At 43.5% G+C, this 27705-nt stretch overlaps 1 protein-coding gene and 1 long non-coding RNA gene across 3 annotated transcripts in view; both read left to right on the forward strand.

Moving 5' to 3' along the window:
- Nucleotides 1-27705, forward strand: part of LOC309497093 — a 119238-nt gene that overhangs the window by 74956 nt on the left and 16577 nt on the right. The window lies entirely within an intron of this gene.
- The window catches only part of LOC309496509 (stonustoxin subunit beta-like), a 28994-nt gene continuing 8478 nt past the window's right edge, over nt 7190-27705 (forward strand). For both annotated transcript variants that reach the window (XM_082166494.1, XM_082166495.1), the window contains exons 1-3: nt 7190-7294; nt 10925-11020; nt 25999-27705. The exon at nt 25999-27705 is cut by the window's right edge. In XM_082166494.1, the coding sequence (XP_082022620.1) occupies nt 10927-11020; nt 25999-27705 (1801 nt within the window). In that variant the 5' untranslated portion in view covers nt 7190-7294; nt 10925-10926. The remainder of the gene's footprint in view (nt 7295-10924; nt 11021-25998) is intronic.

Consider the following 27705-nt stretch of genomic DNA (forward strand, 5'->3'; position numbering starts at 1 on the left):
GCCCCTCCGTTCAGACGGTGGTTGAAAAGTTCAGGGAGGCGAGGGCGCGCTCAGCTGCATTTAAAAGCTGCATACCGCTGAGATCCGAGTCCGCGCCCAAACAGGCGGGAAGGCCTGGCCAGTCTTGGTCTGAGGGCCATAGACTGGCCCAGAGGGCCAGCGTCTCTTCTCGTGCGCCTCCTCCTGTCCAGAGTAGGTCACAGAGGAGACGCAGTTCCCGCAGGAAGAAGGATCTGAGGGAGGTCATCCAGCAAAAGCACACTCAGCGGCGCTAGGGATGATCTCCCCGGATGCCTTCTTCTGATGTTCCCCAGGCGCTTCTTACATCAGGCCTGGGGCTGGGCCTATGATGAATATCATGTCTGATGGCCCCTCAGCCTGGTTAGTATGAGCACCTCTTTCAGGCATGTAAGTGGTGAACCCAGGTACTCTTGCCGCAGGTGTACTGTCTGGTCTTCTTTGTAATGTTTTTTGTGCGCAAATAACATATTTCTGTTTCTCTTACAGACCGAGTATCCTGTATAGAGTTTGGGGACATGTTTTGGTAAGAAGGTAAAAATCTAGTTTTTTTCCTTTTTGGAGGTGCTGTATGGCAGGTAGTAGGCCTTTGCAGTCCTCCTTGACCAGACAGTCCTCCTTTTAAAAATAAAATAAAATAAGGGTATCAGGTCAGATGCTTCACCAGGCCTTCCTGAATATGAGCTCTCACATGCTGTGGTTATCAGGTCAGAGGCCTCACCAGGCCTTCCTGAATATGAGCTCCCACATACTGTGGTTATATTTGAGCTACCACATACTGTGGTTAGCAGGTCAGAGGCCTCACCAGGCCTTCCTGAATATGAGCTCCCACATACTGTGGTTGAATTTGAGCTCCCACATACTGTGGTTGAATTTGAGCTCCCACATACTGTGGTTATATTTGAGCTCCCACATACTGTGGTTAGCAGGTCAGAGGCCTCACCAGGCCTTCCTGAATATGAGCTCCCACATACTGTGGTTGTATTTGAGCTCCCACATGCTGTGGTTAGCAGGTCAGAGGCCTCACCAGGCCTTCCTGTATTTGAACTCCCACATACTGTGTTTAGCAGGTCAGAGGCCTCACTAGGCCTTCCTGAATATGAGCTCCCACACACTGTGGTTGAATATGAGCTCCCACATGATGTGGTTGTCAGGTCACAGGCCTCACTAGGCCTTCCTGAGTATGAGCTCCCACATACTGTGGTTTAATATGAGCTCCCACATACTGTAGTCGCCAGGTTATAGGCCTCACCAGGCCTTCCTGGTTACGAGCCTTCACATGTCAGGTTACAGGCCTCACCTGGCCTTCCTGAATGTGAGCTCCCACATACTGTGGTTGAATATGAGCTCCCATGCTATGTGGTTATCAGGTCACAGGCCTTACTAGGCCTTCCTGAGTATGAGCTCCCACATACTGTGGTTGTATATGAGCTCCCACATACTGTAGTCGCCAGGTTATAGGCCTCACCAGGCCTTCTTGGTTAGGAGCCTCCACATGTCAGGTTACAGGCCTCACCGGCCTTCCTGAATGTGAGTTCCTACATATTGTGGTTATCAGGTTACAGGCCTTATCTGGCCTTCCCGGTTTTGAGCTCCCACATTCTGTGGTTATCAGGTCAGAGGCCTCACTAGGCCTTCCTGAGTAATGAGCTCCCACATACTGTGGTTGTATATGAGCTCCCACATACTGCAGTCGCCAGGTTTTAGGCCTCACCAGGCCTTCTTGGTTAGGAGCTTTCACATGTCAGGTTACAGGCCTCACCGGCCTTCCTGAAGGTGAGCTCCTACATACTGTGTTCATCAGGTTATAGGCCTCATCTGGCCTTCCTGTATATGAGCCCCCACTTTCAGTGGTCGGTTATGAGCTCCCACTTACTGTGGTTATCAAGTTATAGGCCTCACCAGGCCTTCTTGAATATGAGCTCCCACGTGCTGTGGTCGTTAGGTCACAGGCCTCACCGGCCTTCCTGAGTTTGAACCTTCCACAATTAGTGGTCACCAGGTTTTAGGCCTCTTCGGCCTTCCTGGTTATGAGTTCTTTCATGCAGGTGGCAGGCCTCACCAGGCCTTCCTGAATGAGAACTCCCACATATTGTGTCTATCAGGTTGCAGGCTTCTTCTGGCTTTCCTGATTATAGGTTCCCACGTACGGTGGTTCCCTGGTTACAGGCCTTACCAGGCCTTCCTGGGTTTGAGCTTTCACATGTCAGGTTACAGGCCTCACCCGGCCTTCCTGAATGTGGGTTCACACATACTGTGATTTTAGAGTGATGAAGTACGTGCAGACCTTTACTTCATTCCTTTCTGGTACATATGTCACAGGTCGGGGTGGGCCAAACCAGACTGCACCCACCCCTGGAAACCGGGTACCACCTCGAGGAACGTATCAAGGACCAGACAGACAAGAGGATAAAAGAATAACAGTTTTCTTTATTAAGTTAAAACAGTAATTTGAAGAATCCTAATTAAAATCTTTGTCTTGTCCCCAGAGGGAATTCGATGGCCCCCTGGACCGTAGAGGGGAGAACGATCGTGGCGGCCCTGCAGCTCGTTGGAGAGGGATCAGGAGGAAACTCACACCGTCCAGGTAGGTCACTGGGTAAGTACTCTTTACAGAGCTCAAGAGGAAGTCGTGGTTATATGGACCCCTTTCGAACTGGAACCAGGTAAGTGCTCACGGGCGGGAGTGGAACAAGTCCCAGGTGCTGCCCCAGAGGTAAGTACCCAGGGAGCGGTTGCCTCAGACTCGGACGAAGCACAGGGACCCAGGCGGCGAGCGGACCGGGCCAGGAAGGGAAACAGGTAGGTATATCCCGGTAAGTGTCCTTTATGCCAAACCAATCAGGACGGAGGCCTTTAGCCGAGACATAAGGGAACCGTGAACAACAGGAAGACACTTTGAGTGAGACGCTCCCCTTCGGCTGTGTACTGCAACAAGACAACAGAGTTCAATGGTTCAGTGGCATACAAGCGTTCAACAGTGATACCTTCTCTCTTTCTGAACAGGGCGGGGGCCTTCGATGGGGCATGTGGAGACCACCAGGCGCGGAGGACACTTTGAGCAAGGCTCTCCACTTCGGCTGTGCGCTGTAACCAGGTAGCAGGGTTTAACTATTCATCAGCACAGTAAACATTCAGTTGAAATACCTCCTCTCTTTCTGAACAGGGCAGAAGCTTTCGATGGGGCGTGTGGAAACCACCAGGGGGGAAGGAGACTTTAAGCGAAACACTCCGCTTCGGCTGTGCGCTGTAACCAGGTAGCAGGGTTTAACTATTCAACAGCACAATAAACATTCAGTTGAAATATCTTCTCTCTTTCTGAACAGGGCAGAAGCTTTCGTTAGGGCGTATAAAGACCACCAGGCGGGGAGGACACTTTGAGCGAGACACTCCACCTCGGCTGTGTGCTATAACCAGGTAGCAGGGTTTAACTATTCGACAGCATATGAAACATTCAGCTGCAATACCTTCTCTCGTTCTAACAGGGCAGCGGCTTTCAATAGGAGCGTGTGGAGACCACCAGGCAGGAAGGATGCTTTAAGCGAGTCACTCCACTTCAGCTGTACACTGTAACAATGCAACAGGATTTAACCATTCAACAGTAGATGAAACATTCAGCTGCGATACCTTCTCTCGTTCTGAACAGGGCAGCGGCTTTCATTAGGAGCGTGCGGAGACCACCAGGCAGGAAGGATGCTTTAAGCGAGTCACTCCACTTCAGCGGTACACTGTAACAATGTAGCAGGGTTTAACAGTTCCACAGCATATAAAACATTCAGCATTAACAGAGCTGGGCTATCTCAGAATGGTAAGTTGGGCACTTGATATATCCAAACCTTCCTTGGAGACGGCGAGTGAAAGACTGTAGGGAGAGAGTGCACAGCAGACTACTATTACTTCTCAACACGATGAACTTCACTCCATAACATAAACCGTGTGAATCGTCACTTCAGGCACTGCATTCCACTTCACACCGTGCATTCGGGCCAGCACTCACCCACCGGTCTTTCTCCCACCAGATCGGCTCTCGTCTCTCACAAAGGCTCAACTTCTCTCCAGAGACAGCAGACAACGGGTGATCGTCAGGCGATCGTCACATTCAGCGAGGAGCAGACAGAAGTTGGAGACCGATCAACAATTCACTCGGTGTATTAGTTCAGTCGTGCCACACACTTTCCAAACTCTCAACACCACTTCAGTGTTAGTGCATATAAACAACGGATCCGATACTCATCACTTTACGTCTTCCCCACTGCTGACGATACTCTTTGGGTTTTCGTTGATAAATACTTCACTCTCTTCTTTCCACTTCTCATCTTCAAATCTTCGCCCGCTTCACAGCCCAGCCTCAAATACAAACAGCCCGCCGACAAACACAGTACCTCACGGGAGGAGAACCACACCACAGTCTGCTTCCTCTCTATTTTTAAAGCCCCATCTGAATACGTGTCCCTCTCACAACACTCTCTGTAATTACTCCACACCTGCTGTCAATCGGGCAATCGGCCTTGCTGCCATGGTGACAGACTCGCAGTGCAAGAGAGACAGGTGTCCACTAGAGGTCTCCACAACAACACTGCATTCACAAGGACTTTAGGCTCTTCTCTAATTTTTGTCACACCGTGACACATACGTTCTGTACCTTCTTTACCCATGCTTATGGTAAGTCACACGACTTATGTCTTGTGTACTTTTTAAATCCATTTCTATGGTAAGGGTCATGCGCGTATCGCTTCTGTCCCTTCCTATGTGGCTCAGTCCCCGTTTTTCACTTCGGGTCCCACTCTAGATACGTCCTGTCGTCACTTTATTACGACAGACGTTTTTCTCTAGCTAACTTCCACATTCTATGAGCTCCCACACTCTGTGGTCACCATGTTACAGGCCTCTCCGGCCTTCCCGAGTATGAGCTCCCACATGCTGTGGTCGCCAGGTTAGAGGCCTCATCAGGCCTTCTTGGGTTCAGATTGGCTAAGTACATGCTCTTTCTTTCATGTACTTTCTATTTCCATATTTATGGTAGGGTTGTGCGCTGTACGCTTTTTCCCTTTTAGAAAGTGAGCTCCCACAGGTTGTGGTCCCCAGGTTATTGGCCTCACCGGCCTTCCTGATTGGAGTTCCCACATGCTGTGGTCACCAGGTTAGAGGCCTCATCGGCCTTCCTGATTTGAGCTCCCACATGCTGTGGTCGCCAGGTTAGAGGCCTCACCGGCCTTCCTGATAGGAGTTCCCACATGCTGTGGTCGCCAGGTCAGAGGCCTCACTGGCCTTCCTGGAGGTAAGCTCCCACATGTTGTGGTTGAGTACGAGCTCCCCCGTGTTGTGGCGCCAGGTTAGAGGTCCTACCAGGCCTTCCTGGAGGTGAGCTTCCTTTAGGCCCTCACAGGCCTCCTCAGTGTTTTGAAACACAAACACTGGGTAGATCCATGGATCGAGTAGAGAAACTCCCCTCGCTGACAAGGGTTGTAAAGCACTATGCTGAGTCATACTCTCCTGGATGTCCCGTCTCTGAGATCCGGGCCGAGTGGTTACTGCCTGCTTCGCAGTCCCTCGGGTTGGATGCCTTAAGGCAAGTGTCCAGAGGCTCTGTCTTCGGACAGACAAGAAGTGGTCAGACTTTAGTGTCTCATGTAGTGGCACCAGGTCAGGCCTGCCTGGTGGTATTTCAGGTGGCACGTTCCCCTGAACAGTGACTTGCTGGGGTTCCCTTGGGTCCCCTAGCCACATTCCCTAGAAGGGACCCTTTCTAGTTTTTGAATTGTGGTCCTAGGCCTTTGAGCTGGCCCAGGTAGACCTTCCTTTAAAACTGTGAGGTTTTCTATGGTATCCTTAGCTTGGGCTATGACCGTAGGGAATGCTGTCACTGACAGCCCAGTGTGACCTGAGGGCATGCACTCCCCTTAGCATGGTGGCGTTGGTATATCGTTCCCCATTGCGTCATTCTGACGTAGTGTAGAGTTCCCTTTCGAAAGGGAACGTCTCAGGTTACGACTGTAACCTATGTTCCCTGAGAACAGGGAACGAGACACTACGTCTCCCTGCCATGCCTCGGGGCCTGCCTGCAACAGTCCCTTCAGACGATAGGATGTTGTCATGTGCAAGGCTCCCTTTTATCCAGGTTGCGCGTTAATCAATCAAGCTGATGATTCACGGGCTGTCGCCGGTCAACATGATTGACGTGAGTTGATATTTATTTCAGACACCTGTCACGCCTGAGGCGTTCCCCATTGCGTCATTCTGACGTAGTGTCTCGTTCCCTGTTCTCAGGGAACATAGGTTACAGTCGTAACCTGAGACGTTTTTGTATTACCTGAACGTGTGATCACACTATTCTATGTCATCGTAATGAATTAACTACAATGAACGCAAAATATAATGGAATATTATCCTGTTACAGCTATTTGTCAAATTATTTGGTGGGTTAATGCTGCGCAGTTTTACGTGTTTATGGCTAATACCGTGTTGTTTTACGTGTTCAAAACAATCGTACTAAAAGTTAATTTGAACGAACCCACAATATTTGCAAGTAATGGCTAAATATTTTTCAATAATCCATATGCCACGTTATGTTCTAACAGGTAACGTTATTGATAAAAATGCTAAAGTGACAGAATGTACAAGAATATGGTGTAAATATGGTGTAAACCTTGCAGAATCTCCAAAATGTTATTTTTATTTATTTATTTATTAATAAGAAGGATCATAATAACATTGTTTCTATTTAGTACTGCCCTGAAAAAGCTTTGCCACATAACAGATGTTTAATAGCCTAGTCCACAAGACAAAATACAAACACAGAAAAAATACATTTCCACTTAGACTAATCTATTTATATTAATATAATGTGTATTTTCTGGTGGTATATAACGGTTGTATAACAACTGTGTAATAAACTTATTTTATGGTAAATTACAAAATTAATTACTTGATACGTGAAAGTGAAAACAAAACCCAAACCAGCATAACTTTTTTTCTTCAATTATCTACAGTCTTCTGCAATGCCCTCCAAATCTCGTGAAGCCTGACAGTGCACTTGGAGAACCAAATAAGAGACACAGAGACCAGATTGCTGCTCAGTTGTTTCTCAGTATACAGAGGATACGTGCGTCAATACATGCGTTAGCCTGTTTCCTGCTTGCGTCAAAGATGCAGGCAGGAAATTCCACAGGCAGGAAAATCCACTGTCAGGAAGCGTAGACAGCGCACAGAATGCAAACTCAAACAGGGTGACAGAGAGCCAACACATATTTTACACTGGCACAAAAATCACATTACGGTAAGTCTTCAGGATTATTCTTTCAGGAATTAATCTTCAGGATTATAATGATATCGAGCTCTAGGGATTCTGCTTTTAGTTTAGATTCATTTACAGACTCTTTACAATCTGAAATATACAGAGGTGGAAAGTAAACATGTAAATGTTCAATACTTCCGCTCTTCTGTAGGCCAGGCGTTGATTCACAGACGATCAGCTTTAGTGAGAAGATCGATTATGAGAAACAGATGTATAATAATAAACTATATTAATAAGTTCGTTGAGACAGACTTTAAGTTGGCTTGCGAAAGTTTGGACCAGAAAGTTTGAAGAAGTTTAAAGTAGTTAGAAGTTTAAAGTATAGTTTGAAGTAGTGTGTGATAGATAGCTTATAACCCTATTTCTTGGGTGTCCCTATTTTCCTGAACTGCTTTTACATGCCCTTAACTCAAAGCATTCTTGATTTTGGATCCTCCTAATGTTATATTCAGCCCACGCATCACACAGTGCTTGTGCACTGACATTGAGTGTTTGGAAAGAAGATGTTGCTTTGCACCGATTCTGATACCCGTCGTGTGTAAACGCGCAGGTCAGCCTAACTGAGGCCTCCCCATTAAAACAATTGTTTATTCGGAGGCTACACTTTTTCTTTAGGTCTTTAATGATTATTATTATTTCCAAGCATCGCTATTTTTCAATTCCGCTGCTCTTGATGGGTTGTGTTGGTCATTATGGGAAAGTGTCTGTTTCTCTTCATTTGCACATTATCATTAGATCGACAGCAGAACTTTACACTTCACTCTGTACAACATTAAAATAAATACATTAACTAGGGGTGTAAATCGGACAGTTCATCACGATACGATACGATATCGATTCTCTCAGCTAGCAATACGATATTTTCCGATACTTCAAAAAATTCCACGATTCGATTCGATTCAGGGCTATATCGATCGATTAATCGATATTTAGATATTATGTTCACACAACCAGTTATGTTTTTATTAACTCACAAATGCAACCAAAATATATAACATGAATGTTTAATTAAACTCTTTGGGACATTTATAACAGAAGTGGTCATTTGCAAGTACTCCGTTCTTGTTCATTTTCATAAATCGTGTTTTTTATTATTATTGTGCATCCAAGTAATTTCAATCAAACTGCAGCTGGGTTGGTTTGATTAATAATAATAATAATAATAATAATAATAATAATAACAACAACTTAAAAAATACAGGTAAATTACAAAATTAAAGTTAATTGAATTGTTTCAGGTTTTATTTTCCTTTTACGCCCTGAAGAAGATATCACGAGTTCATTGAAATTATCCATCCTCGATCACTTTTAGTCAGCCTTAACGAAACTCCTCTTAGCCAGCGCGTCTTTTCAAAGTGACATCTGACCTGAATACTGCGCGCTGAGTCGCTAAAACGGACTTATCGTGTTGTGTTCACCAACAAGGGTGCGAGTGCTGGTCTGTTTCTGCTGTAAAACATGAACTCGCGATGCGTTGACAGCGGACAATACCGGCTTTTGCGAAAAAAAACTTGTTTAGGGTTTTGTCAGTCTTGTCAGGCGTCTTTTTCAGATGAGGAGATTAACGTTACACACCGGCAGGCGGTTGGTGAGTAAACGAAAATGTGCTCTTTGGCGGAAGGATGTTACGTGAGAATGTGGAGAGTGTCAAAATAAAGGTGTATATCGATATTTTAAGTGTGGAATCGATGCATCGTATCGTTAGACGTTATATTGATGCATCGATCCATATCGATGTATCGTTACACCCCTAACATTAACCATAGAACATGTTTCACACACACAGTTTCACCATTTCAGAATTGGGGGATTTGTTTTGCCTATTCAATAAACAGAAGGAATGCTGCCAGAAGGAATCAGTTTGTCGCACAATGATGGCAACCGCGCACTGGCTGATACTCATTAACTGTTGTCAGCCCAGAGCCATCCTATAAAGTTTAACCCCAGATTAGATTACAAAAGAACATTCAAAGCACACAAAAACAACTTTGACAAAGAAACAAAATTCAAAGAGACATAATATTCACAATGAAACACAATAGTAGTGACAAAACACATAGCTTCTTACCACTGTGCTTCTCACCACTGTACTCCTCAAGTCCTAAGATCAATACTGGAAACGACTAAATTTAAATGGCTTGTTTAACTAATTGGACACATTGTACTGTTAGTTAGAATGCAACCGAATGCATATTACATTTATTTACCTCAATCAGGGTTTGTATGAACACTATATTAGTGTTGAAAATAACTCCCTTGGTGTTAATCTATTGACACACCTAGTGTAGTTTCAACACACCTGCTGTAAATGGAGCTTGTGAGGGGGAAAAAACACACACTTTTGCTGTTAATGGTCCAAAACCCAAGGGGCACAGCACAAAGCAGTGTGCCCGATCACACAGAACGAGCAGTGCGCTGCGTTTTTGTGTTGCTAGGCAACCACCGAAACAGCTGTCCTGTCAGTCAAGTAAACGTCAAATCATCCTTTTATTATCATCATTTACTTTACTGTTAACATTGTGGTAGTTACTATTCGTGAAGTCGTTAAGCTACTGCTAACCCGCGAGAGAGTTTATCCTCCATCATCGCACTCTCCGGACATTCAAAGAAACTGTAAGTTTCATCACTACAACGGAAGGCCCGCCTCTCCATTCATTCGATTGGACAGTGGAAAAAAACATGATGACGCCAGGCGCTTTTTCCCCTTGGAGTTGCTTTCTCTTCAACTGCAAAAACACGAGGTGCAGTCGGCGGTAAAACGCGAGGTGCCTGGGTCGCATAAACAGCGAGCAGAACACTCACTGCCATAGGAAAACAATTAAAAAATGGCACCTCTTTCTGCAAAAGAAGTGGTAGGTGTGATCAGGGCCTAACAGTGTTTTTTTTTATCTCTATCAAGTGTAAAAAAGTAACACTACTTAAAGTGTAAGTTTACCTCGATTTAGTGTGTACCTATAAACACCGAAAACGCCCTCATTGGAGGAAACACGCGATGTTGTCAGTATGCGTCTCCAAGATTGACAGATGAACGAGACAATTAAATACCCGCATCAACCTGCTGAAAACGAAAGTAAAGAGCGAGAGACAGAGGGAAAGAGAACAAACTCCAAAACACAAGTCACACTTATCACATGGACGTAACAGCCACCTACTGATCATGAGGTGTTTGGATCAACAGTATTGCAGGAACAAAAATATATCTTTAAACTGTCCTTTCACAATAAAATTGGTTTTGGTTAAAAATTATTTAATGGATTGCACTGTTTATGAACAATAAATAAAGCGATCGGGTTGAAGTGTGCGGTTTCTCTCTAACGATTAGAAAAGGAATAAACCTCCCTTTTCATTCGGATCGACGTTTCATTTGGATCGAGCCGTCAATCCCATTACTAACAGATTATTTGGTTGCATGTAAACGTAGCCGGAAGGATTTATGCCTTAATGTGTTTTTGAATTTCGAAAGACGGAATAAGATTGCATTTTAAGGAACATTAAAACAATTAGTAAACTAATGAAATTAGCAACAAGTAAACAAATTTTTAGATGATAAAGTAGTCATTATTAATCTTCAAATGTATAAATGTCCCCATTGTTCATTGTTATTTCCTGCAGCCATGGCATCATCACAGACCATTGAAGTGGCAGCTCTAGGAAGACCTCTGTATCCTGGGATGCTGTATGACTGCCGCAAGGATACCTTCATTCCAGGTGGTGTACAGTACCTACTAAAATACTAATTACTCTTTTTTTCACTCAAATGTGAATCAACAATGTGGTAATTTAGAGATTTAAGAGAAAGGACTCAACCAGGGGCGGCGTTAGGGGTGGGCTAAGGGGGCTGGAGCCCCGAATGTTTTCAGTAAAGCCCCGAATGTATTTATTACTATGCCATCAATGAGTTTTCATGCCCAATAAAGTAATTTATATTAGAATTTAATTAATTAAATAAATCGATTGATTAAATGACTGACTGACCGACTCACTCATTAAGGCAGTGGCTTGCCGCCACCTAGTGGCAAAGTACCATTCTAATTTTTTTCATCATTTCATATTTCTTTATTCCAAATTTTATATTTGATACATTAGCCTCATAAGATTATTTATGCAGTATGTAAGTGCTATGTAAGTGCTCCTTCAAAAATATAAGTGTATAGAGCCCTGCGTTTATAATTATACTTGGCTTTAAGTGTTTGTGTGTGTATTATGTATGTGAGTGTATGTATAAAGTAAGAATAAGGTAGCCTATAAAATGTAATATGTGCAGGTTTTTTTTTATTATAGATTCTTTATTCACATTTTTTTTATCTATTCTCACAAAATCATGTCGTTAAATGAAGGCTATTAAAACAATAATAGAGCTGAGCTTGCTATTTTACCATGTCTTAGATGAGTCAGCAAGGAAAGAAGAGGCTTTAGAAGGTGAAAGGGATGATCTAGGAACACTGCAGACAGACCCAAAACACGTGAAGCTTCAGCAGTATCCCTTTACCCAATTTGGAACACAGCAGAGAGCTTTTAATAAGAATTGGCTAGATGCATTTCAGTGGCTTGAGTATTGCTCCTGAACTCCAATGAATTGCTCCTGAACTCCAACTGTCATGGCGGCAGATGTGTTGGGTGGTTTGTCAGGCTCCACTCCAATACTTTCTGCTAACTTATTTTTTCAAATAGTTGCTGGTTTAAGAACAAAACAAAGAAACCAGTTAAATAATAATTATAGAGATGAAGGAAATGTTTGCGTATTTCTGCTTTGCTGTTGGCTTCTGTTGTTGCCACTTGGACAACACCTAAGCGCAAATAAACAGTTGTCCCAGGCTGACAACCATCAGTCAGTAAATACGAATGGATTACCGAGATTAAACTTCTTCGGACATGGATACTTTGTCATTTACTCGATCACCAAACAATCTGATCACCTATTCTACTATTCTATGTTAGAGACACTCTGAAATGTAATGAAATCAAACTGGATACACCATTAGAATGTTTGGCTTTAAATGTTGTATTATCCTCTAAAATGAATTTTAACATTATAGTGCTGTATAATCCACCATCACATGATGTTTCATTATATGAGAATTTAGACAAAAATTTTAAATATGTAAATACTCGCACCGAATCTGTTTTTCTTGGTGATTTTAATATTAACTGGCTAGAGAAAAGCCGTAGAAAAAAATTAAAGAGACTGTTGTCAAAACACAGTCTTCATCAGATGATTAAAGGTCCAACAAGGATCACACGAGCGAGTAAAACTATGATAGATCTGATAGTTACTAACAGACCACAGAGAATCATTAGAACTTATAATTTATTAACAGGGCTCTCTGATCACAATATGACCATGGTTGTACGGAAACTCACTAAACAGCGTTTACCCAAATTCACGAACGAAAGTAAACCAGGTAACTTGGGTATCCCCAAAAATAAGTTGACACAAGTTAAAAATGATTTAGATAATTTAGATTGGAATAATGTTTTACAATCGAATGATTTAGAAAATTGTTGTAACTATTTGATGAAAAACCTCACAAATCTGATTGGGAAATATAGTAAGACATTCAAAGGCACGCAACGAAAAGCCTACTTACCATGGCTGAACAATGACATTTGTCAGCTAATGAAAAAAAAGAGACTATGCATTGAAAAAAGCACTGCTCTCCAAAACAAATCCCGATTTTCTCATCTTTAAAGGACTGAGAAATGCAGTAGTTAGAGAACTGCGTAAAGCAAAGACAGCCTATTTTATGCAATTTATTGAGGAATCGGAAGGAAATAGTGCATCCCTTTGGAAGCACCTCAATAGCCTTACTAAACTTAAGCCTAGTCAACAAAAAACAATAGCTGAGTTGGAAGTGAATGGAGTTATCAGCACTAACAATTCAGCTATTGCAAATGAATTTAATAATTTCTTTATTCAGTCTGTGGAGGAGCTTGCTGAGACTTTTGAACCAGCAACCCTATCACAGACTACAAAGTCTGACCAATCAGATCTTTTTCAAATTAAAGAGGTTAGTCAGGAAAAAGTACATAAAATTATTAATAAATTAAATAAATGTAAGGCAAAGGATGTATTTGGGTTGGACACTGCCTTTATTACAACTCACTGCTCTGCCTTGATTAAACCTGTAACCCACCTTGTAAACCTTTCCATCAGAGTGGGCAAATTCCCACAAAGTTGGAAACAAGCCATCATTACACCGATTTTCAAGGCTGGCGCAAAGAATGAAGCAAGCAACTACAGGCCAATCTCAATACTGCCGGCTTTATCCAAAATTTTAGAGAAAATGATCATAGAACAGTTAGTAGAACATCTTGAAGGTAATAAACTTATCAATTCCAAACAGTTTGGATTCAGAGCAGGGTATTCTACAGAAATGGCTAATTGCTACCTTACCGAGAACATTAAGAGTAAGTTGGACAAGGGTAATGTTGTGGGAGCTGTGTTTATAGACCTAAAAAAGGCCTTTGACACCGTGAACCACAACATACTCCTGAATAAACTTACCACCTTCAACTTCTCTGAACATGCTATCGGCTGGTTTGCATCATATTTGGAGCATAGAGAGCAACGTGTTAAAATAAACACCGAACTCTCAACATCATTACAATCTACAATGGGTATTCCACAGGGCTCCATTTTGGGGCCTCTGCTCTTTAGTCTATATATAAACGACTTACTGTCAGTCAGCCAACTGCCAAATGTATGCTGACGACACAGTAATTTATGCTTCAGCTAGGACACCAACTATAGTAGCAGAGACCCTTACCAAGGAAATTGAGGGTATATCCCAATGGCTTAAAGAAAATCATCTGACGCTTAACGTCAAAAAGACGGTATCTATGTGCTTCTCAATTAGAGGAAAAGCTAAATGCACTATTAAAATAGATCAGGAAGCCATAGAGGAAGTTGAGGAATTAAAATTTTTAGGTATTATTCTGGATTCCCAACTCAAATTCAATATACACATTAACAAACTCTGTAAGACTGTCCGGACAAACCTAAACTGTTTTAGAATGATTAGGCATCATATACCTGTCAAAGCAGCTTTGCTATTTTTTCATGCTATGATACTTTCTCATTTATCTTATTGTGTTACTGTATGGGGCCAAGCCTCCCAGACAACAGTCAAACCCATCATATCATTATACAAACAAGCACTGAAAATAATGGATCAGAAACCAATTATGTGGCATCACTGTTTGATTGTACAGAAATACAACCTTTTAAATTTTGATAGTTTTATTAAGTTCTCATTTCTTAAGCTGATTTTTAAATGCACAAATAATCTAGCTCCAGCCGTACTCTGTCCTTTTGTGACAAAAACAAACACAAGGAGAGTTGCCACTAGGAGAGCAGCGGGTGGCAACTGCATAGTAGAGGGGCGCAAAACCACTTTTGGCCAGTCAAGTTTTTCAGTGATAGGGACCCATTTTTGGAATGATTTACCAACGGAAATAAAAACAGAAACTGACCTGAAAACATTTAATAGAAAGGTGAAACACTGGCTGAAAGAAAATCAAATATGTGGACATTGAGTCATTTTTGTTGTAATGTATTGTCTGTGCTGGATGTGATGTGTTGTTTTGTGTAATGTGGTCGGGACTGTGTAAAATGTTAATGTTAGTGTTTATAAGGTATTTGTCGCATGATTGTGTAATTTACACTATGTAGTATTTTATAAATTATATATTTGGTATATGTTTTTAGAAAGGCCTGACCAGGGACTGGGGTTGCAAATTAGCCTATTGGCTAGAAACCTTTTATGCAACACATTTACACATTTTGTTATGGCTTTGCCTATGATAATTATGTATGTAATAATGTGCGCTGCATTGTCCCTGATAAATAAACTGATAAAAAAAAAAAAAGCATCATATCCGAAACAGCAAAGACACATTAACAAGTGCAGGTTTCTCCAACTGGAAAAGGGCTTTAGAATCATTCAGAGAGCATGAACAAAGTATAGCCTTCATAAGGCTTCCATGACATGCTGGAATAGCTACAAAACAACTCAAACACATGGAGATATTACAGAACAACTTCATAGAGCCAGTGTAGGAGAAATAACTGAGAGACGTGAATACCTCCATCGTGTTGTTGCTGTGACGTCATTTCTGGGGAAGCAGGGGATTGCATTCCGTGGACATGATGAACAGAGCCAGAGTCAAAATCAGGGAAACTTACTTGAGTGCATGAAACTTCTCACACAGTTTGACCCATTTCTACAGCAGTACAATGCTCCGTCCCATGCTACCTACCTGTCTCACTCATCGCAAAATGAAATGATTGCATGTATTTCAGAAGAGGTCACAGAAAGCATCATACAAGAAATGAGAAATTCAAAGATGTATGCTCTGATGGCAGATGAGGCAAGGGACAGGCACTCTGAACAACTGGCAGTATGTGTGCGTTACGTTACGTCCGAGGGCTGAAACAAGGAAAATTTCCTTGGTTTCAGCAAACTGGTTGGTATTGATGCACAATCCATCACGGATGCAATAGAGCAAACATTGAAATCACATAAAATTGATCTTCTCTGTGTTGCACAAACATATGATGGAGCTGACGTCATGAGTGGAGCTGTGAGGGGCGTACAGGCCCGTTTCAGAGAACGTCATCCAGAAGCAGTGTACCTTCACTGCTATGCACATGAATTAAATCTTGTGCTGTGCCATGCATGCAAGGCAATACCAGAAGCCACCAACTTTTTTGATTTACTGGAGAGCCTTTATTCATTTTTCAGTGCATCTCTAGTTAATCACCAAATAGGCTATAAGCAAAAAACTATGGTGTAACAGAGTTTTAGAACTAGACAAATCTCTCTGCATCAACAATAGACTATAAAATGCATTAATAGGCTAATATAAAAATATCAGTAGTCCAAGCTACTTCGGGATTCGAACCCGTGTCATCTAAATGATCCTAACGTAAGTTTTACCACTCGGCCACGTTTAACTCGTTGCGACATGCCCTAACGTTCCAGTGTGTGTTTGCCCACACGAGTGAGAAGCGCTCTTCATTCAAATGAACTTCATTCATTGAATAAAACCTGGCTTTAGAACAATGCATAGCGCCACTCGTCGCGGTGTGCCAAAACACTTAATTATAAACTTCAACATTTCATTCAAAACAATCTCAAAACGCTTTGTGACATTTTGAAAAGCCGTGTATTTGCTTCCCAGCCAAATGCACAGCAAAAATCACAATTTGTGCTTAGTTATTTAAGGTGTCACAACTGTACACAGTCTACAGTGTGAATTCGTTTAACAAGGTTTCATGAAATTAAATTAATGTGCAGCAATTTGTACAAGATGCCCACTATACTGTTGTAGACATTAAATAAGCTCATTTAGTTTCATATTTGTTAAAATATTATAATGTTATTTTTTTCCATCTATGTTGAATAAGAAAAGTGAACAGCACGAGTAAGATAGGATGCGCAATTTATCGAGAGACATGGAGTTGGTCAGACATGATTTTGACCACTTCATTAAGTTTTGTTTAGTAGAAAGGCTTTCTTTAAAGTGAATTTCGTTTTCTAAAAATTGTAATAGCAATAGAGAAAGATACAGGCACACTGGGTTCCCGCTTGTTCTGTAAACATTTGAGAAAGTTACTGTTATCAAAACGGGGACCCGACACATATCACTGAGAGCTGGTATCAGTTGTTTTTGGTTCACCTCGAGCAGATGGAGGAGGGTGTGAGCCCTGGCGTTGTGGCAGAGGCTGAAGAGCTCTCGCAGGAGGGATAGGGCGAGCTGGGCCCGCAGGCTTTGGTGGTGGTGGTGGTGCCAGTGTAACGGAGGCCAGCTAGTAGTTGCTGTGCGAGTAAACCTCACTCCTCTGATCTCAATAGATGCTCTAGCGACAGATGCTAGGGGCTGCAGTCTTTAGCCTCCTTGTTAGAGCGCCTGACTCTCATGCCGGAGACCCGGGTTCGAGACCCGCACGGAGCGGGGTGTGAAGAACCCGGTGAGAGGGGTTACACCTGTCTTTTTTTGGTTGGTATCTGGGGGCTTGCAGCAAAAGAGTGGGATAGTCTGGTTCCAGCATACACCAGTTCTTCCATTTTCTGTGAGAAGCACAGAAGTGGAGATGCTGGAGAGAGGGATAATGTGTCTGGTGAGAGGGGCTGTTGCTTTGGTGTTATCGGAGGCTGAGAAATGCTGTCCTGGCTGTTTTCCAGGAAGTCGTCCTTGGGTGCTGAATCTTGGAGCAGTTCTAATATGTGTGTCTGTGGTGAGCTCTGTGGGCAGGGCTCAGCTGAGATTGTGTCTGTGAGCAGAGGTTGTTGTGGCGGAGTGGTGTTATGCCCATTTTGCTGCTGAAGTGAAGTCCCGTGGTCATTCATACTGTGTCCAGGTGTGTGTGTGCAGTTCAGATTGAGTGGATTGGCACAAAATGCAGAAGGATGATTGAGGGAGAAGTAGAAATTGTCCTTTAACACTCTTGAACCAAGTTTGTTTGGGGGATGGCCATCCCGATGAAACAGTTGTCTCTGACTCCAGAAAAGATTGAAATTGTCAATGAAGTTCACTCCTTTTATATTGCAGTTTTTTTGCAGCCACGTATTAAGCCCAAGCAACCGTGAAAACCTGTTTGTTCCTCTTACTGGGAGAGGTCCACTGATGAATGTTTGAACTTCTTAGTGTTTCAAATCCTTCTTAAGGAGTTCTGACTGCTCTTTATGAATATAATTCTTCCCCACATGAATTATGAGTCGATTTGCAGTCTTATGTTTCATCAGAATGTTCTGAAGTTCCCTGTTTACATCAGAAGTTGTTGCTTGTGGAAGGCAGCACGTAGTTGTGTCCCTGCTGCTAATGTTTCTGATTATGGAGTCCCCCACTATCAGAGTCCTGGGCTCGGCTGGGCTCGGCTGCGCTCTGAGCTGAGTGCCGCTGTCTGCTTGACCTTGAGTGCCAGATAGCATCAGTGTTAGCTACTGGCCCATTCAGTCTGTGTTCGATCACATTCATCACATTTGGGGATTCCTTATTTACATTCCTTAGTACTTCAAATCTGTTCTCAAGATGTATAGGCGGTGGTAGGAGACCAGTGTTTGCAATCCTTGTCAGAGCTGTATCTGGGGTAGAGGATGCTACTGCGGCAATATGTGATGCTCGTGACAATCTGATGTCTCGAGTGCCTTTGGGTCTCGCTCCCTGTTTGTGCCATCGATTTGTAAGTCGATCGGCTTGTTTCTCTACCTGTCGAGGAGTACTAGTTTCATGGGACTCACCGGTATGCTGAGGGTGTCCATGACGAAGCTCTGTTGTGTGCTCCGTCTGGTTTGGTGGTCCCGTAAGTAACTTTGTTTCAAGAACTGCAATCCTTTGTAAAAGTCTGTGGCAGTTAGTGCAGCAAGTAGATTCCAGAAGAGGCATTTTCTCTCATCCTTGTAGGCAGTGTTTTGCTTTCCCGGAATGTAAGCTGGTCGGGTAAAAGAATTCAGTTTTTGTAGTAATCCAAACTTTGTCGTATGAGCACTGTGCTGATTTGCTGAAGTTAAAATTAGGTGATAAAAGGAAATAAAATAAAGGAAATAAAATATAAAAAAATAGGAGATAAAATGTAAAAGCGATAGAGCAAAGCGCGGAGCAGTAAGCAAGAGCGTCCGAACAGCAGCTGAGCAGGAAGTAGAATCCTGGAAGTAGAAAATTAGCAGTATGATTACAACTAGGATTATCAACATGAATGTTAATATCTCCAATAAGAATCATAGATGGACAAAAGGGATTCACAAATGCAATTAGCTCTGTGAGTTCATCAAAGAACAGAGGGTTAGGCTTCGGTGGCCGATAAATAAACAAGATCAGAACAGGAGAAGCACCGCTAATTTTAAAAACAATACTCTCAAACGATAAAACAGAAGGAGCAACAATTTCAGTAACAGAGACATCAGAACTGTACACAACAGCAAGGCCACCGCCTTTTCCAGTTGCTCTGGATTTATCAAGATATCTAATACAGAAGACATAAAGTTTTTTGTCCAAGATGATGTCATAGAGCAAATCAGTCTTTTTGTTTAAAGAACGTACATTGAGATGGGCAAACCTGATGGAATCAGGGCGTACTTTATCAGAGTATGTTGTAGACACTTGTTGTGGATAGCATAAGTTTGCAGGGCAAACACCACGAGAGATGTTTTGTTTAATATCAGTACATGCGGGACGGGAACATTAGACCTTAATGTCAGTCCCTGTGATGTTAAAATTCCGCTGTGAACCCGTGAACATATTTAGGCCGACGTAGAAGGTGAAGTGATCGTAAAGTTTCACGAACACTTATGTTAAGTACCAACGGGTGTTTCTGTGAAAGCAGTTCAGGCAGAGAGTACCTTATCATAACTTGGTCCGGGTGTTCGAGGATCCGCTCTCCACAGAGCCCAGTCACTGACAGAATACCGATGACAGCAGATAGCAGACGAATCCACATAGTAATGTCAAAATAAGGTCAAAGATGTTATGATGAACCTAAAATAAGACACTGCAACACAGGACACGGTTTGATCGAGTCTAAAATGTCCGAGTAAATCCAAAGCGTTGGAGTAAAACAGATCTTCTGAAGTACGGTTACACAGGAACACGGTGAGCGCACAGGAGTGAAAAATCCAGGCACAGCGTGAGTGTGTCAGGAATCAGGAATCTGGTAGCACGACCAAAGGAAGGAATCCAATAATAACGTATAATAATAAATAAATAAATAAATAAAAAACAATTAAAATTGCAGAGTGGAGAAGCGGCAAACAAACATGCCAGCGTTCAGTCCAAAAACGTGCCAAAATCGTATCCAGTCCAGGCAGGGGTCAAAATCCAAATAATCAATCCAACAACAAGAACACAAACAGGGAATGGAAGTGGCATGATATAAGACAAGGAATCCGTGACAAACACTAGACAGGCAGGGTATATATAACAAGAACTAACAAAGAATAACAGGGAACAGCTGGGTACAATGATGAAGGGGAACAGCTGAGTGCAATGAACAGTGATTGGTACAGACATGGATTGTGGGGAATGCAGTTCATGAACAGGAAGACACCGTGGAGACGAGGATCTCTAGTGGACACCAGTGATACGCAAACAGACACTGTGACATAAGGTCCTTTGACCGGTATATCTTTGTAGAGTAAGGGCGCTTTCACACTGGCAGTTTAGTGCGGACCGGGGCACGGTTCGCATGAAAAATCGCTAATGTGAACGCTGTCATCGGACCCGGGTGCGCACTAGAGTACCGAACCCGAGACTACCTGGAGGAGGTGGTCTGAGCTCGGTTGCTCCCGAACCGTGGCGCGGTTCGCGTTAATGTGCAAGCAACACGGACTCGGGTGCGCGCTTGTTCAGGAAGTATAGTATCCCGCGCATGCGTATCACTGTCGATATCATTGTTAGGGTTATTCTCCATGCGTTTTCCGTGTGCGTTTGCGATGACGTAAAATCACTGCAAACGCACCTGGGTTCGATACAACTAATTGAGTGTGAAACCAGGCCAATGTTGCGGGGGGCGCCGGGAACTAGCGCACTCGGGTTCGGACTGCAGAAAACGAACCCAGTGGAAAAACGCCCTAAGAGTATGTCAGTGCACTGCTTAATGTTTGCTTCTTATCCCTGTTCTACCAGGACGAGTGTAGCCAGTCAGGATTGATTGGAAAAGAAAAGAAAACTGAGAGACAGAAAAAAAAAGTGAGATAGAGACACAACATCAGCATATGTGTCAGGATACAAGGGATAAACTTTAAATAAAATGTTTTAAATTTGTTTTTAGTTTTTATTTATTTATTGTTTTTGTATATTTTAAACAAGGTACATCTTTCTAACTTATTAAAATAAAAAGTCACATACATGGATTTTTTCTGGGCTATTAAAGCCCCAGATCTCCACTCACCTGTATGCTACAGTGGTGGTCAGAATTAATGGCACCCCTGGTAAATATGATCAAAAATGGCTGTAAAAAATAAATCTGCATTGTTTATCCTTTTGATCTTTCATTCAAAAAATGTGCATAAATCTAACCTTTCATTGAAGTAAAAGAATTGAAAGTGGGGGGTAAATCACATTATGAAATAAATGTTTTTATCCAAAACACGTCGGCCACAATTATTGGCACCCCTAGAATTTTTTACGAATAAAATATCTCTGTATATTCCCATTAATATTTACCTTTTTTAGCACAACAGGGTGACTAAGATCATTAAATTGTCCAGCTATGACTTCTTGTTTCACAGGAGTTTAAATATGAGGAAACACAAAGGCCAAATCCCCTTAATCATCCATCAAAATGAGTAAAACCAAAGAATATAGTTCTGATGCGCAGCAAAAGATTGTTGAGCATCACAAAATAGAAAGTGGATGTAAGAAAATATCTAAAGAATTTAAAATCCCCATTTTGACCATCAGGGCATTAATTAAGATGTTATAATCAACTAAAGATGTTACGAATCTGCCAGGAAGAGGACGTGTGTCTATATTGCCTTAATGGACGGTGAGGAGGAAAGTTTGAGTGGCCAAAGACTCTTCAAGGATCACAGATGGAGAATTGCAGAGATTACTTGAGTCTTGGGGGTCAGAAAGCCTATAAAAAAAAAAAAAAAAAAAAAAAACAACCCCTACATCAACACATGTTGTTTAGGAGGGTTTCAAGAAAAATGCTCCTCGCTCCTCCAAAAACAAACTCCAGCATATTCAGTTGTCAGACACGACTGGATCTTCAGACGGCACATGGTTCTGTGTTCAGATGAAACTAATCAAAGAGCTTTTTGGCAGCAAACACACTAGATGGGTTTCTTGCTGTACCCAAATGCAATTTAATTATTAAACAGAAAACAAATACAAAACAAAAGCATGACCAGGCATGGGAAACTCTAAACTAAAACAGGAACACAAACCAAGACTAGAAAACAAGAAACCGGATCTGGGACATAGAACATGCAATACTAGACAAAGACACAGGGCAAACATGAGGGCTTAAATACACAAGACTAACGACAAGGGACACCTGTGAATAATAATCAGACGATTAACCAATGACAAGACACATGGCAGGATCACATGACAAACAGGGAATCACATGACAAGACAAGATCCAGGAACAAGAAACAAAACCCAGAACGTGGCATAGCCCCCCCTCTATGGGCGGCTCCCGACGCCCATCAAAACAAAAAAACAATAGTTCAGGAGGGTGGTGGAGCGGAGGCGGACCTGGGGGCGGGATGGAGGGCCAGGCCCGTGGGGCGGCAGAGGACCTGGAGACTGCGGCAGGATGGGAGGCCAGGGCGGATCAGGCTGTGCAGGCGACCAGGGTGGATCAGGCTGTGCAGGCGACCAGGGTGGATCAGGCTGTGCAGGCGACCAGGGAGGAGCAGGCTGTGCAGGCGACCAGGGATGACATGACCCTTCAGGCGGCCAGGGCGGAGACGACCCTTCAGGCGGCCAGGGCGGAGACGACCCTTCAGGCGGCCAGGGCGGAGACGACCCTTCAGGCGGCCAGGGCGGAGACGACCCTTCAGGCGGCCAGGGCGGAGACGACCCTTCAGGCGGCCATGGCACAGGAAGAGACACCGGCTCAGGAACAGGAACAGACACCACCGGCTCAGGCTCAGGAACAGATTCAGTCTCAGCGGGACAAGACTCTTGACGGGCAGACGTGACGTGAAGCTCAGTTTCTGGATCGGCTGATGTGACGTGAAGCTCAGTCTCTGGATCGGCAGAAGTGACGTGAAGCTCAGTCTCTGGATCGGCAGAAGTGACGTGAAGCTCAGTCTCTGGATCGGCAGAAGTGACGTGAAGCTCAGTCTCTGGATCGGCAGACGTGACGTGAAGCTCAGTCTCTGGATCGGCAGAAGTGACGTGAAGCTCAGTCTCTGGATCAGGATCAGCGCTCTCTGAGCTTGACGGGACCAGCGTCAGCGAGGGCTTTGAGCTGGGTAGGACCAGCGGCGAAGAGGGCTTTGAGCTGGACAGGACCAGCGATGAAGAGGGCTCTAAACTGGACGGAACCAGCGGCGAAGAGGGCTCTGAGCTGGACGGAACCAGCGATGAAGAGGGCTCTGTGCTGGGCAAGACCAGCGATGAAGAGGGCTTTAAACTGGACGGAACCAGCGGCGAAGAGGGCTCTGAACTGGACGGAACCAGCGGCGCAGAGGGCTCTGAACTGGACGGAACCAGCGGTGAAGAGGGCTCTGTGCTGGATGGGACCAGCGGTGAAGGCTCTAGCTTGGCGGGCATGTCGCTTGCTGTCTCAGGTGCGGCGGGCATGACGCTTTCAGTCTCAGAGGCGGCGGGCAGGACACATACTGCCTTGGCTTCGGCAGATCTGGCGTGCAGTGCGGGCTCGGCTGGACTGGCGTGAAGTGCAGGCTCGGCTGGACTGGCGTGAAGTGTAGGCTCGGCTGGACTGGCGTGAAGTGTAGGCTCGACTGGACTGGCGTGAAGTGTGGGCTCGACTGGACTGGCGTGAAGTGCAGGCTCGACTGGACTGGCGTGAAGAGGCTCAGGCTCGGCAGGGCTGACGTGAAGAGGCTCAGGCTCGGCACGGCTGACATATAGCGCAGTTTCGGCAGAACTGACGTGAAGTGCAGGCTCGGCAGGACTGATGTGAAAAAGCTCAGGCTGAGGGGATACTGTGAGCTTGTGGAGCTCCTCCTTAGTAAAGCCCACTGTCAAGGACGAACCACTCAATAAAAGGGCTATGTCAATGTATTGGATTAGAGTCCATTGAGGGGTGTTGTCAGGCATGAGGTAGTCAAGAATGTCCTTAAGCCCATAGCGAAACATGTCTTTCAAAACCTCATCATTGAACTCCACCCCATGACAAAGCTCACAAAACTCCTCTACATAATCTTCGATCGGACGGTTACCTTGACGAAGAAGGAAGAGACGGGTTGCTGGGTCCATATTTTGGTCTAGTATTCTGTAACGAAATCACTGGAGGAAAGACTTCGAGAACCCAAATGCAATTTAATTATTAAACAGAAAACAAATACAAAACAAAAGCATGACCAGGCATGGGAAACTCTAAACTAAAACAGGAACACAAACCAAGACTAGAAAACAAGAAACCGGATCTGGGACATAGAACATGCAATACTAGACAAAGACACAGGGCAAACATGAGGGCTTAAATACACAAGACTAACGACAAGGGACACCTGTGAATAATAATCAGACGATTAACCAATGACAAGACACATGGCAGGATCACATGACAAACAGGGAATCACATGACAAGACAAGAACCAGGAACAAGAAACAAAACCCAGAACGTGGCATATGCACACAAGGATAAAAAGTACCCCATGTGTACAATTTAATATACCATTGGATCTTATATGTTGTGGGCATATTTTTCTGCTGGAGGTCCTGGACTTCTTATTCAGATACATGGTATTATGGATTCTAGAAAATACCAACAGATAAAAAATCAAAACCTGACTGTCTCTGCTAGACATCTTATAATGGGCCGTGGTTGGATCTTCCATCAGGACAACGATCCAAAACAAACATCAAAATCAACACAAAAATGTGTAACTGAGCACAAAATTAAGCTTCTGCCATGACCGTCCCAGTCCCCTGACCTGATGAGTGGAGTGAACTGAAGAGAAGAAGCACCAACATGGATCTGGGAATCTGAGGATCTGGAGAGATTCTGTTTGGAGGAATGGTCTCTGATCTTCTGTCAGTTATTCTCCAAACCCATCTAGCATTATAGAAGAAGACTCAGAGCAGTTATCTTGGCAAAAGGAGATTGCAAAAGGGTATTTAATAAAAGGGTATGAATAAATGTGGCCAGCGTGGTTTGGAGAAAAACATTTATTTCATAATGTGATATGCGTTATTATCGCGTTAACGCATTTATTAATTAACGCCGACAATTTTTGTATCGCACGTTAACGCAGTTTTTTTTTTTTTTATAATTATTTTGAAAGTCCGTTGCTCACCGGCTTAGTTTAGCGGGGATGCTGTGCCATGTGTAGCCTAATCCCTCCTGTTGACTATTTAGACTCAGAAAACTGAAAACAGCAAGGATCAGTCTCTCTTCAGTCTCGCGTCATTTACAAAAAGTTCAAGACAATTCAACTTTGGCAGCGGGCGGGCGTGTGCGCACAACCGCGACAGTTTCACGAGAACGCACCTGCTTGTCGCTGCGCCTTGTGCTCGACCACTTCACCTCACTCTACCAAACGCGAATAGAGCGTCTGGCGCAAGTGATTTCAATGTTAAAGTCAATGCAAAGACGCGTTTATGCGCGTCTGGAGGTCCTGCGGCACGAACGAGGCGTTTAGCGTGGCGCACGTGGCCAGATCTGCTATACACTAGAATTCATTATTAAATTTTGCTCGTAACAATGCGATTAATCGCAAGAAAATCATGCGATTAATCGCGATTAAAAACTTTAATCGTTGCCCAGCGTTAATATATATATATATATATATATATATATATATATATATATATATATATATATATATATATATATTGGTTAATTTTTGTTGTAAAATTATTAACTTAATTATCACTGAACTTACTTAAGCTGGATGATGGTGCTATTTTCTTCTAGAAACCAACTTTGTTGCATTATTTTCCTGTTATCACTGTAAAGCTGAAACAATCTGTTTTGTAAAAAGTGCTATATAAATAAAGGCGACTTGACTTGACTTAACTGTTAAAGCTATGTCTCATTTCAGGTGTCACTCTGTGGGATAAGAAATCATTGAGAGAAGATTTGGACAGTCATCCACAGCCCATGACAGGTGTGAAGTTCAGTAGCTCCGACTCTCTCTCCAATAAGTCCGATCTCCTTGATGTGAGTGCTTCCCTGAAGGCCAGCTTCTTAGGAGGGCTGGTGGAGGTGGAAGGATCTGCCAAGTTCCTGCGTGACACCAAATCCTCAAACCAACAGTCCAGAGTTACAATGAATTACAGGGAAACCACAAGATTTGACCAGCTCACTATGAGCCATCTGGGACAGATCACCTACCCTCAGGTGTTTGACCAGAAAACTGCAACTCATGTGGTCACAGCTGTACTGTACGGAGGTCAGGCCATCATGGTGTTTGATCGGACATTTTCAGAAGAGGAAGAAAGGCAGAAGATTGAGGGAGAACTGAATGGCATGGTTCTGAACATCAAGGGATTTTCTACTGAGGGACAAGGAGCTTTACAAATGACAGAAGGTCATAAGAATATGGCTGAGAGCATCTCCTGCACATTTTATGGTGACTTCTGCCTTGAGCAGAACCCCACCACTTACATGGAGGCACAAGAGGTGTACAAGAAGCTCCCCACTATACTGAAGGAGAATCCACATAATGCAGTTCCAATAAGAGTCTCTCTCTATCCTCTTTCTCTACTGGATACAAAAGCTGCTCAGTTGGAGAGAGAAATCACCACAGATCTGGTTTCCAAGACTGAAAATATAATAGAGGGGCTGGGAGAAGTAGAGAGGACATGCAACGACCTGTCTAATAAACCGATAGTAAATGTTTTCAAAGACATCAAAGAGAGGCTCAGTTTATTTCAGGGCTCTCTTAACATTTACAAAACGGTGCTCCTGAAAGCAGTGGCCAAGGTCTTACCTGCTATTCGAGGAGGAGAGATGGAGCAAAAGTCATTGGAAGACATCCTGACGATCCACTACAGCTCCCCCTTTAATGCTGACATGCTTAACCAGTGGTTAGATCATGCAACAGCTGAACTTAACATCTTGAGTTCTCACACCGAGAAACTGAAGGGAATCAAAACTGTAGACTCAAACCGTCTCAACACCATCCTCCTTGATCCTGATATTGATGTTGTGGTGTGCTTGACCTTCACATCTCTGAAGTATGAAGACCCGTATCTCTCAACCCTGAAGAAGTTTCTGGATTCTGATGAGTTTAAAGAGCTAGATGTGGGAATGAAACCACATTATAGCACGTTAGCATCTGTCAGAAAGTGGTTCAACGATCATGATGTCACCTTAAATATGAGAAAGAACTTATCTCTTTTCAGAAGTTTTTCAGAGGCTAATAAAGATGAAAAGAGATATCGATTCATTATTTCTGCCATCTCCGATCCCTCCAAGCCAGGCTCCTTTATCTATCTGTATGAATCAGGGAAGCTGACAGACACACAGTTCCAGCCCGTGTCGAAGCCTCCTCCACCAGAAGTGGAGAAGGTCCTGGAGCGCAGTGTGTCCCTGGAACTGCAGAAGTCCCCAACTGGAGAAACTGTGCAGTTCAGAGTGGAGTACCAGCAGGTGAAAGCAGATTCTGGCGCTGAGGAACAGTGGGTTATCATAAACACAGCTGATGAAGACTTTACTCTGACTGGATTGGAGTTTGGAAAGCAGTACTTGATCCGCTACAGGATAGTGGGTAAAGTGGGAGTGAGTGAAGCCAGTGACACTATCG

Source organism: Leuciscus leuciscus, assembly GCF_965113295.1.
Source record: "Leuciscus leuciscus genome assembly, chromosome: 4".
Taxonomy (NCBI): Eukaryota; Metazoa; Chordata; class Actinopteri; order Cypriniformes; family Leuciscidae; genus Leuciscus; species Leuciscus leuciscus.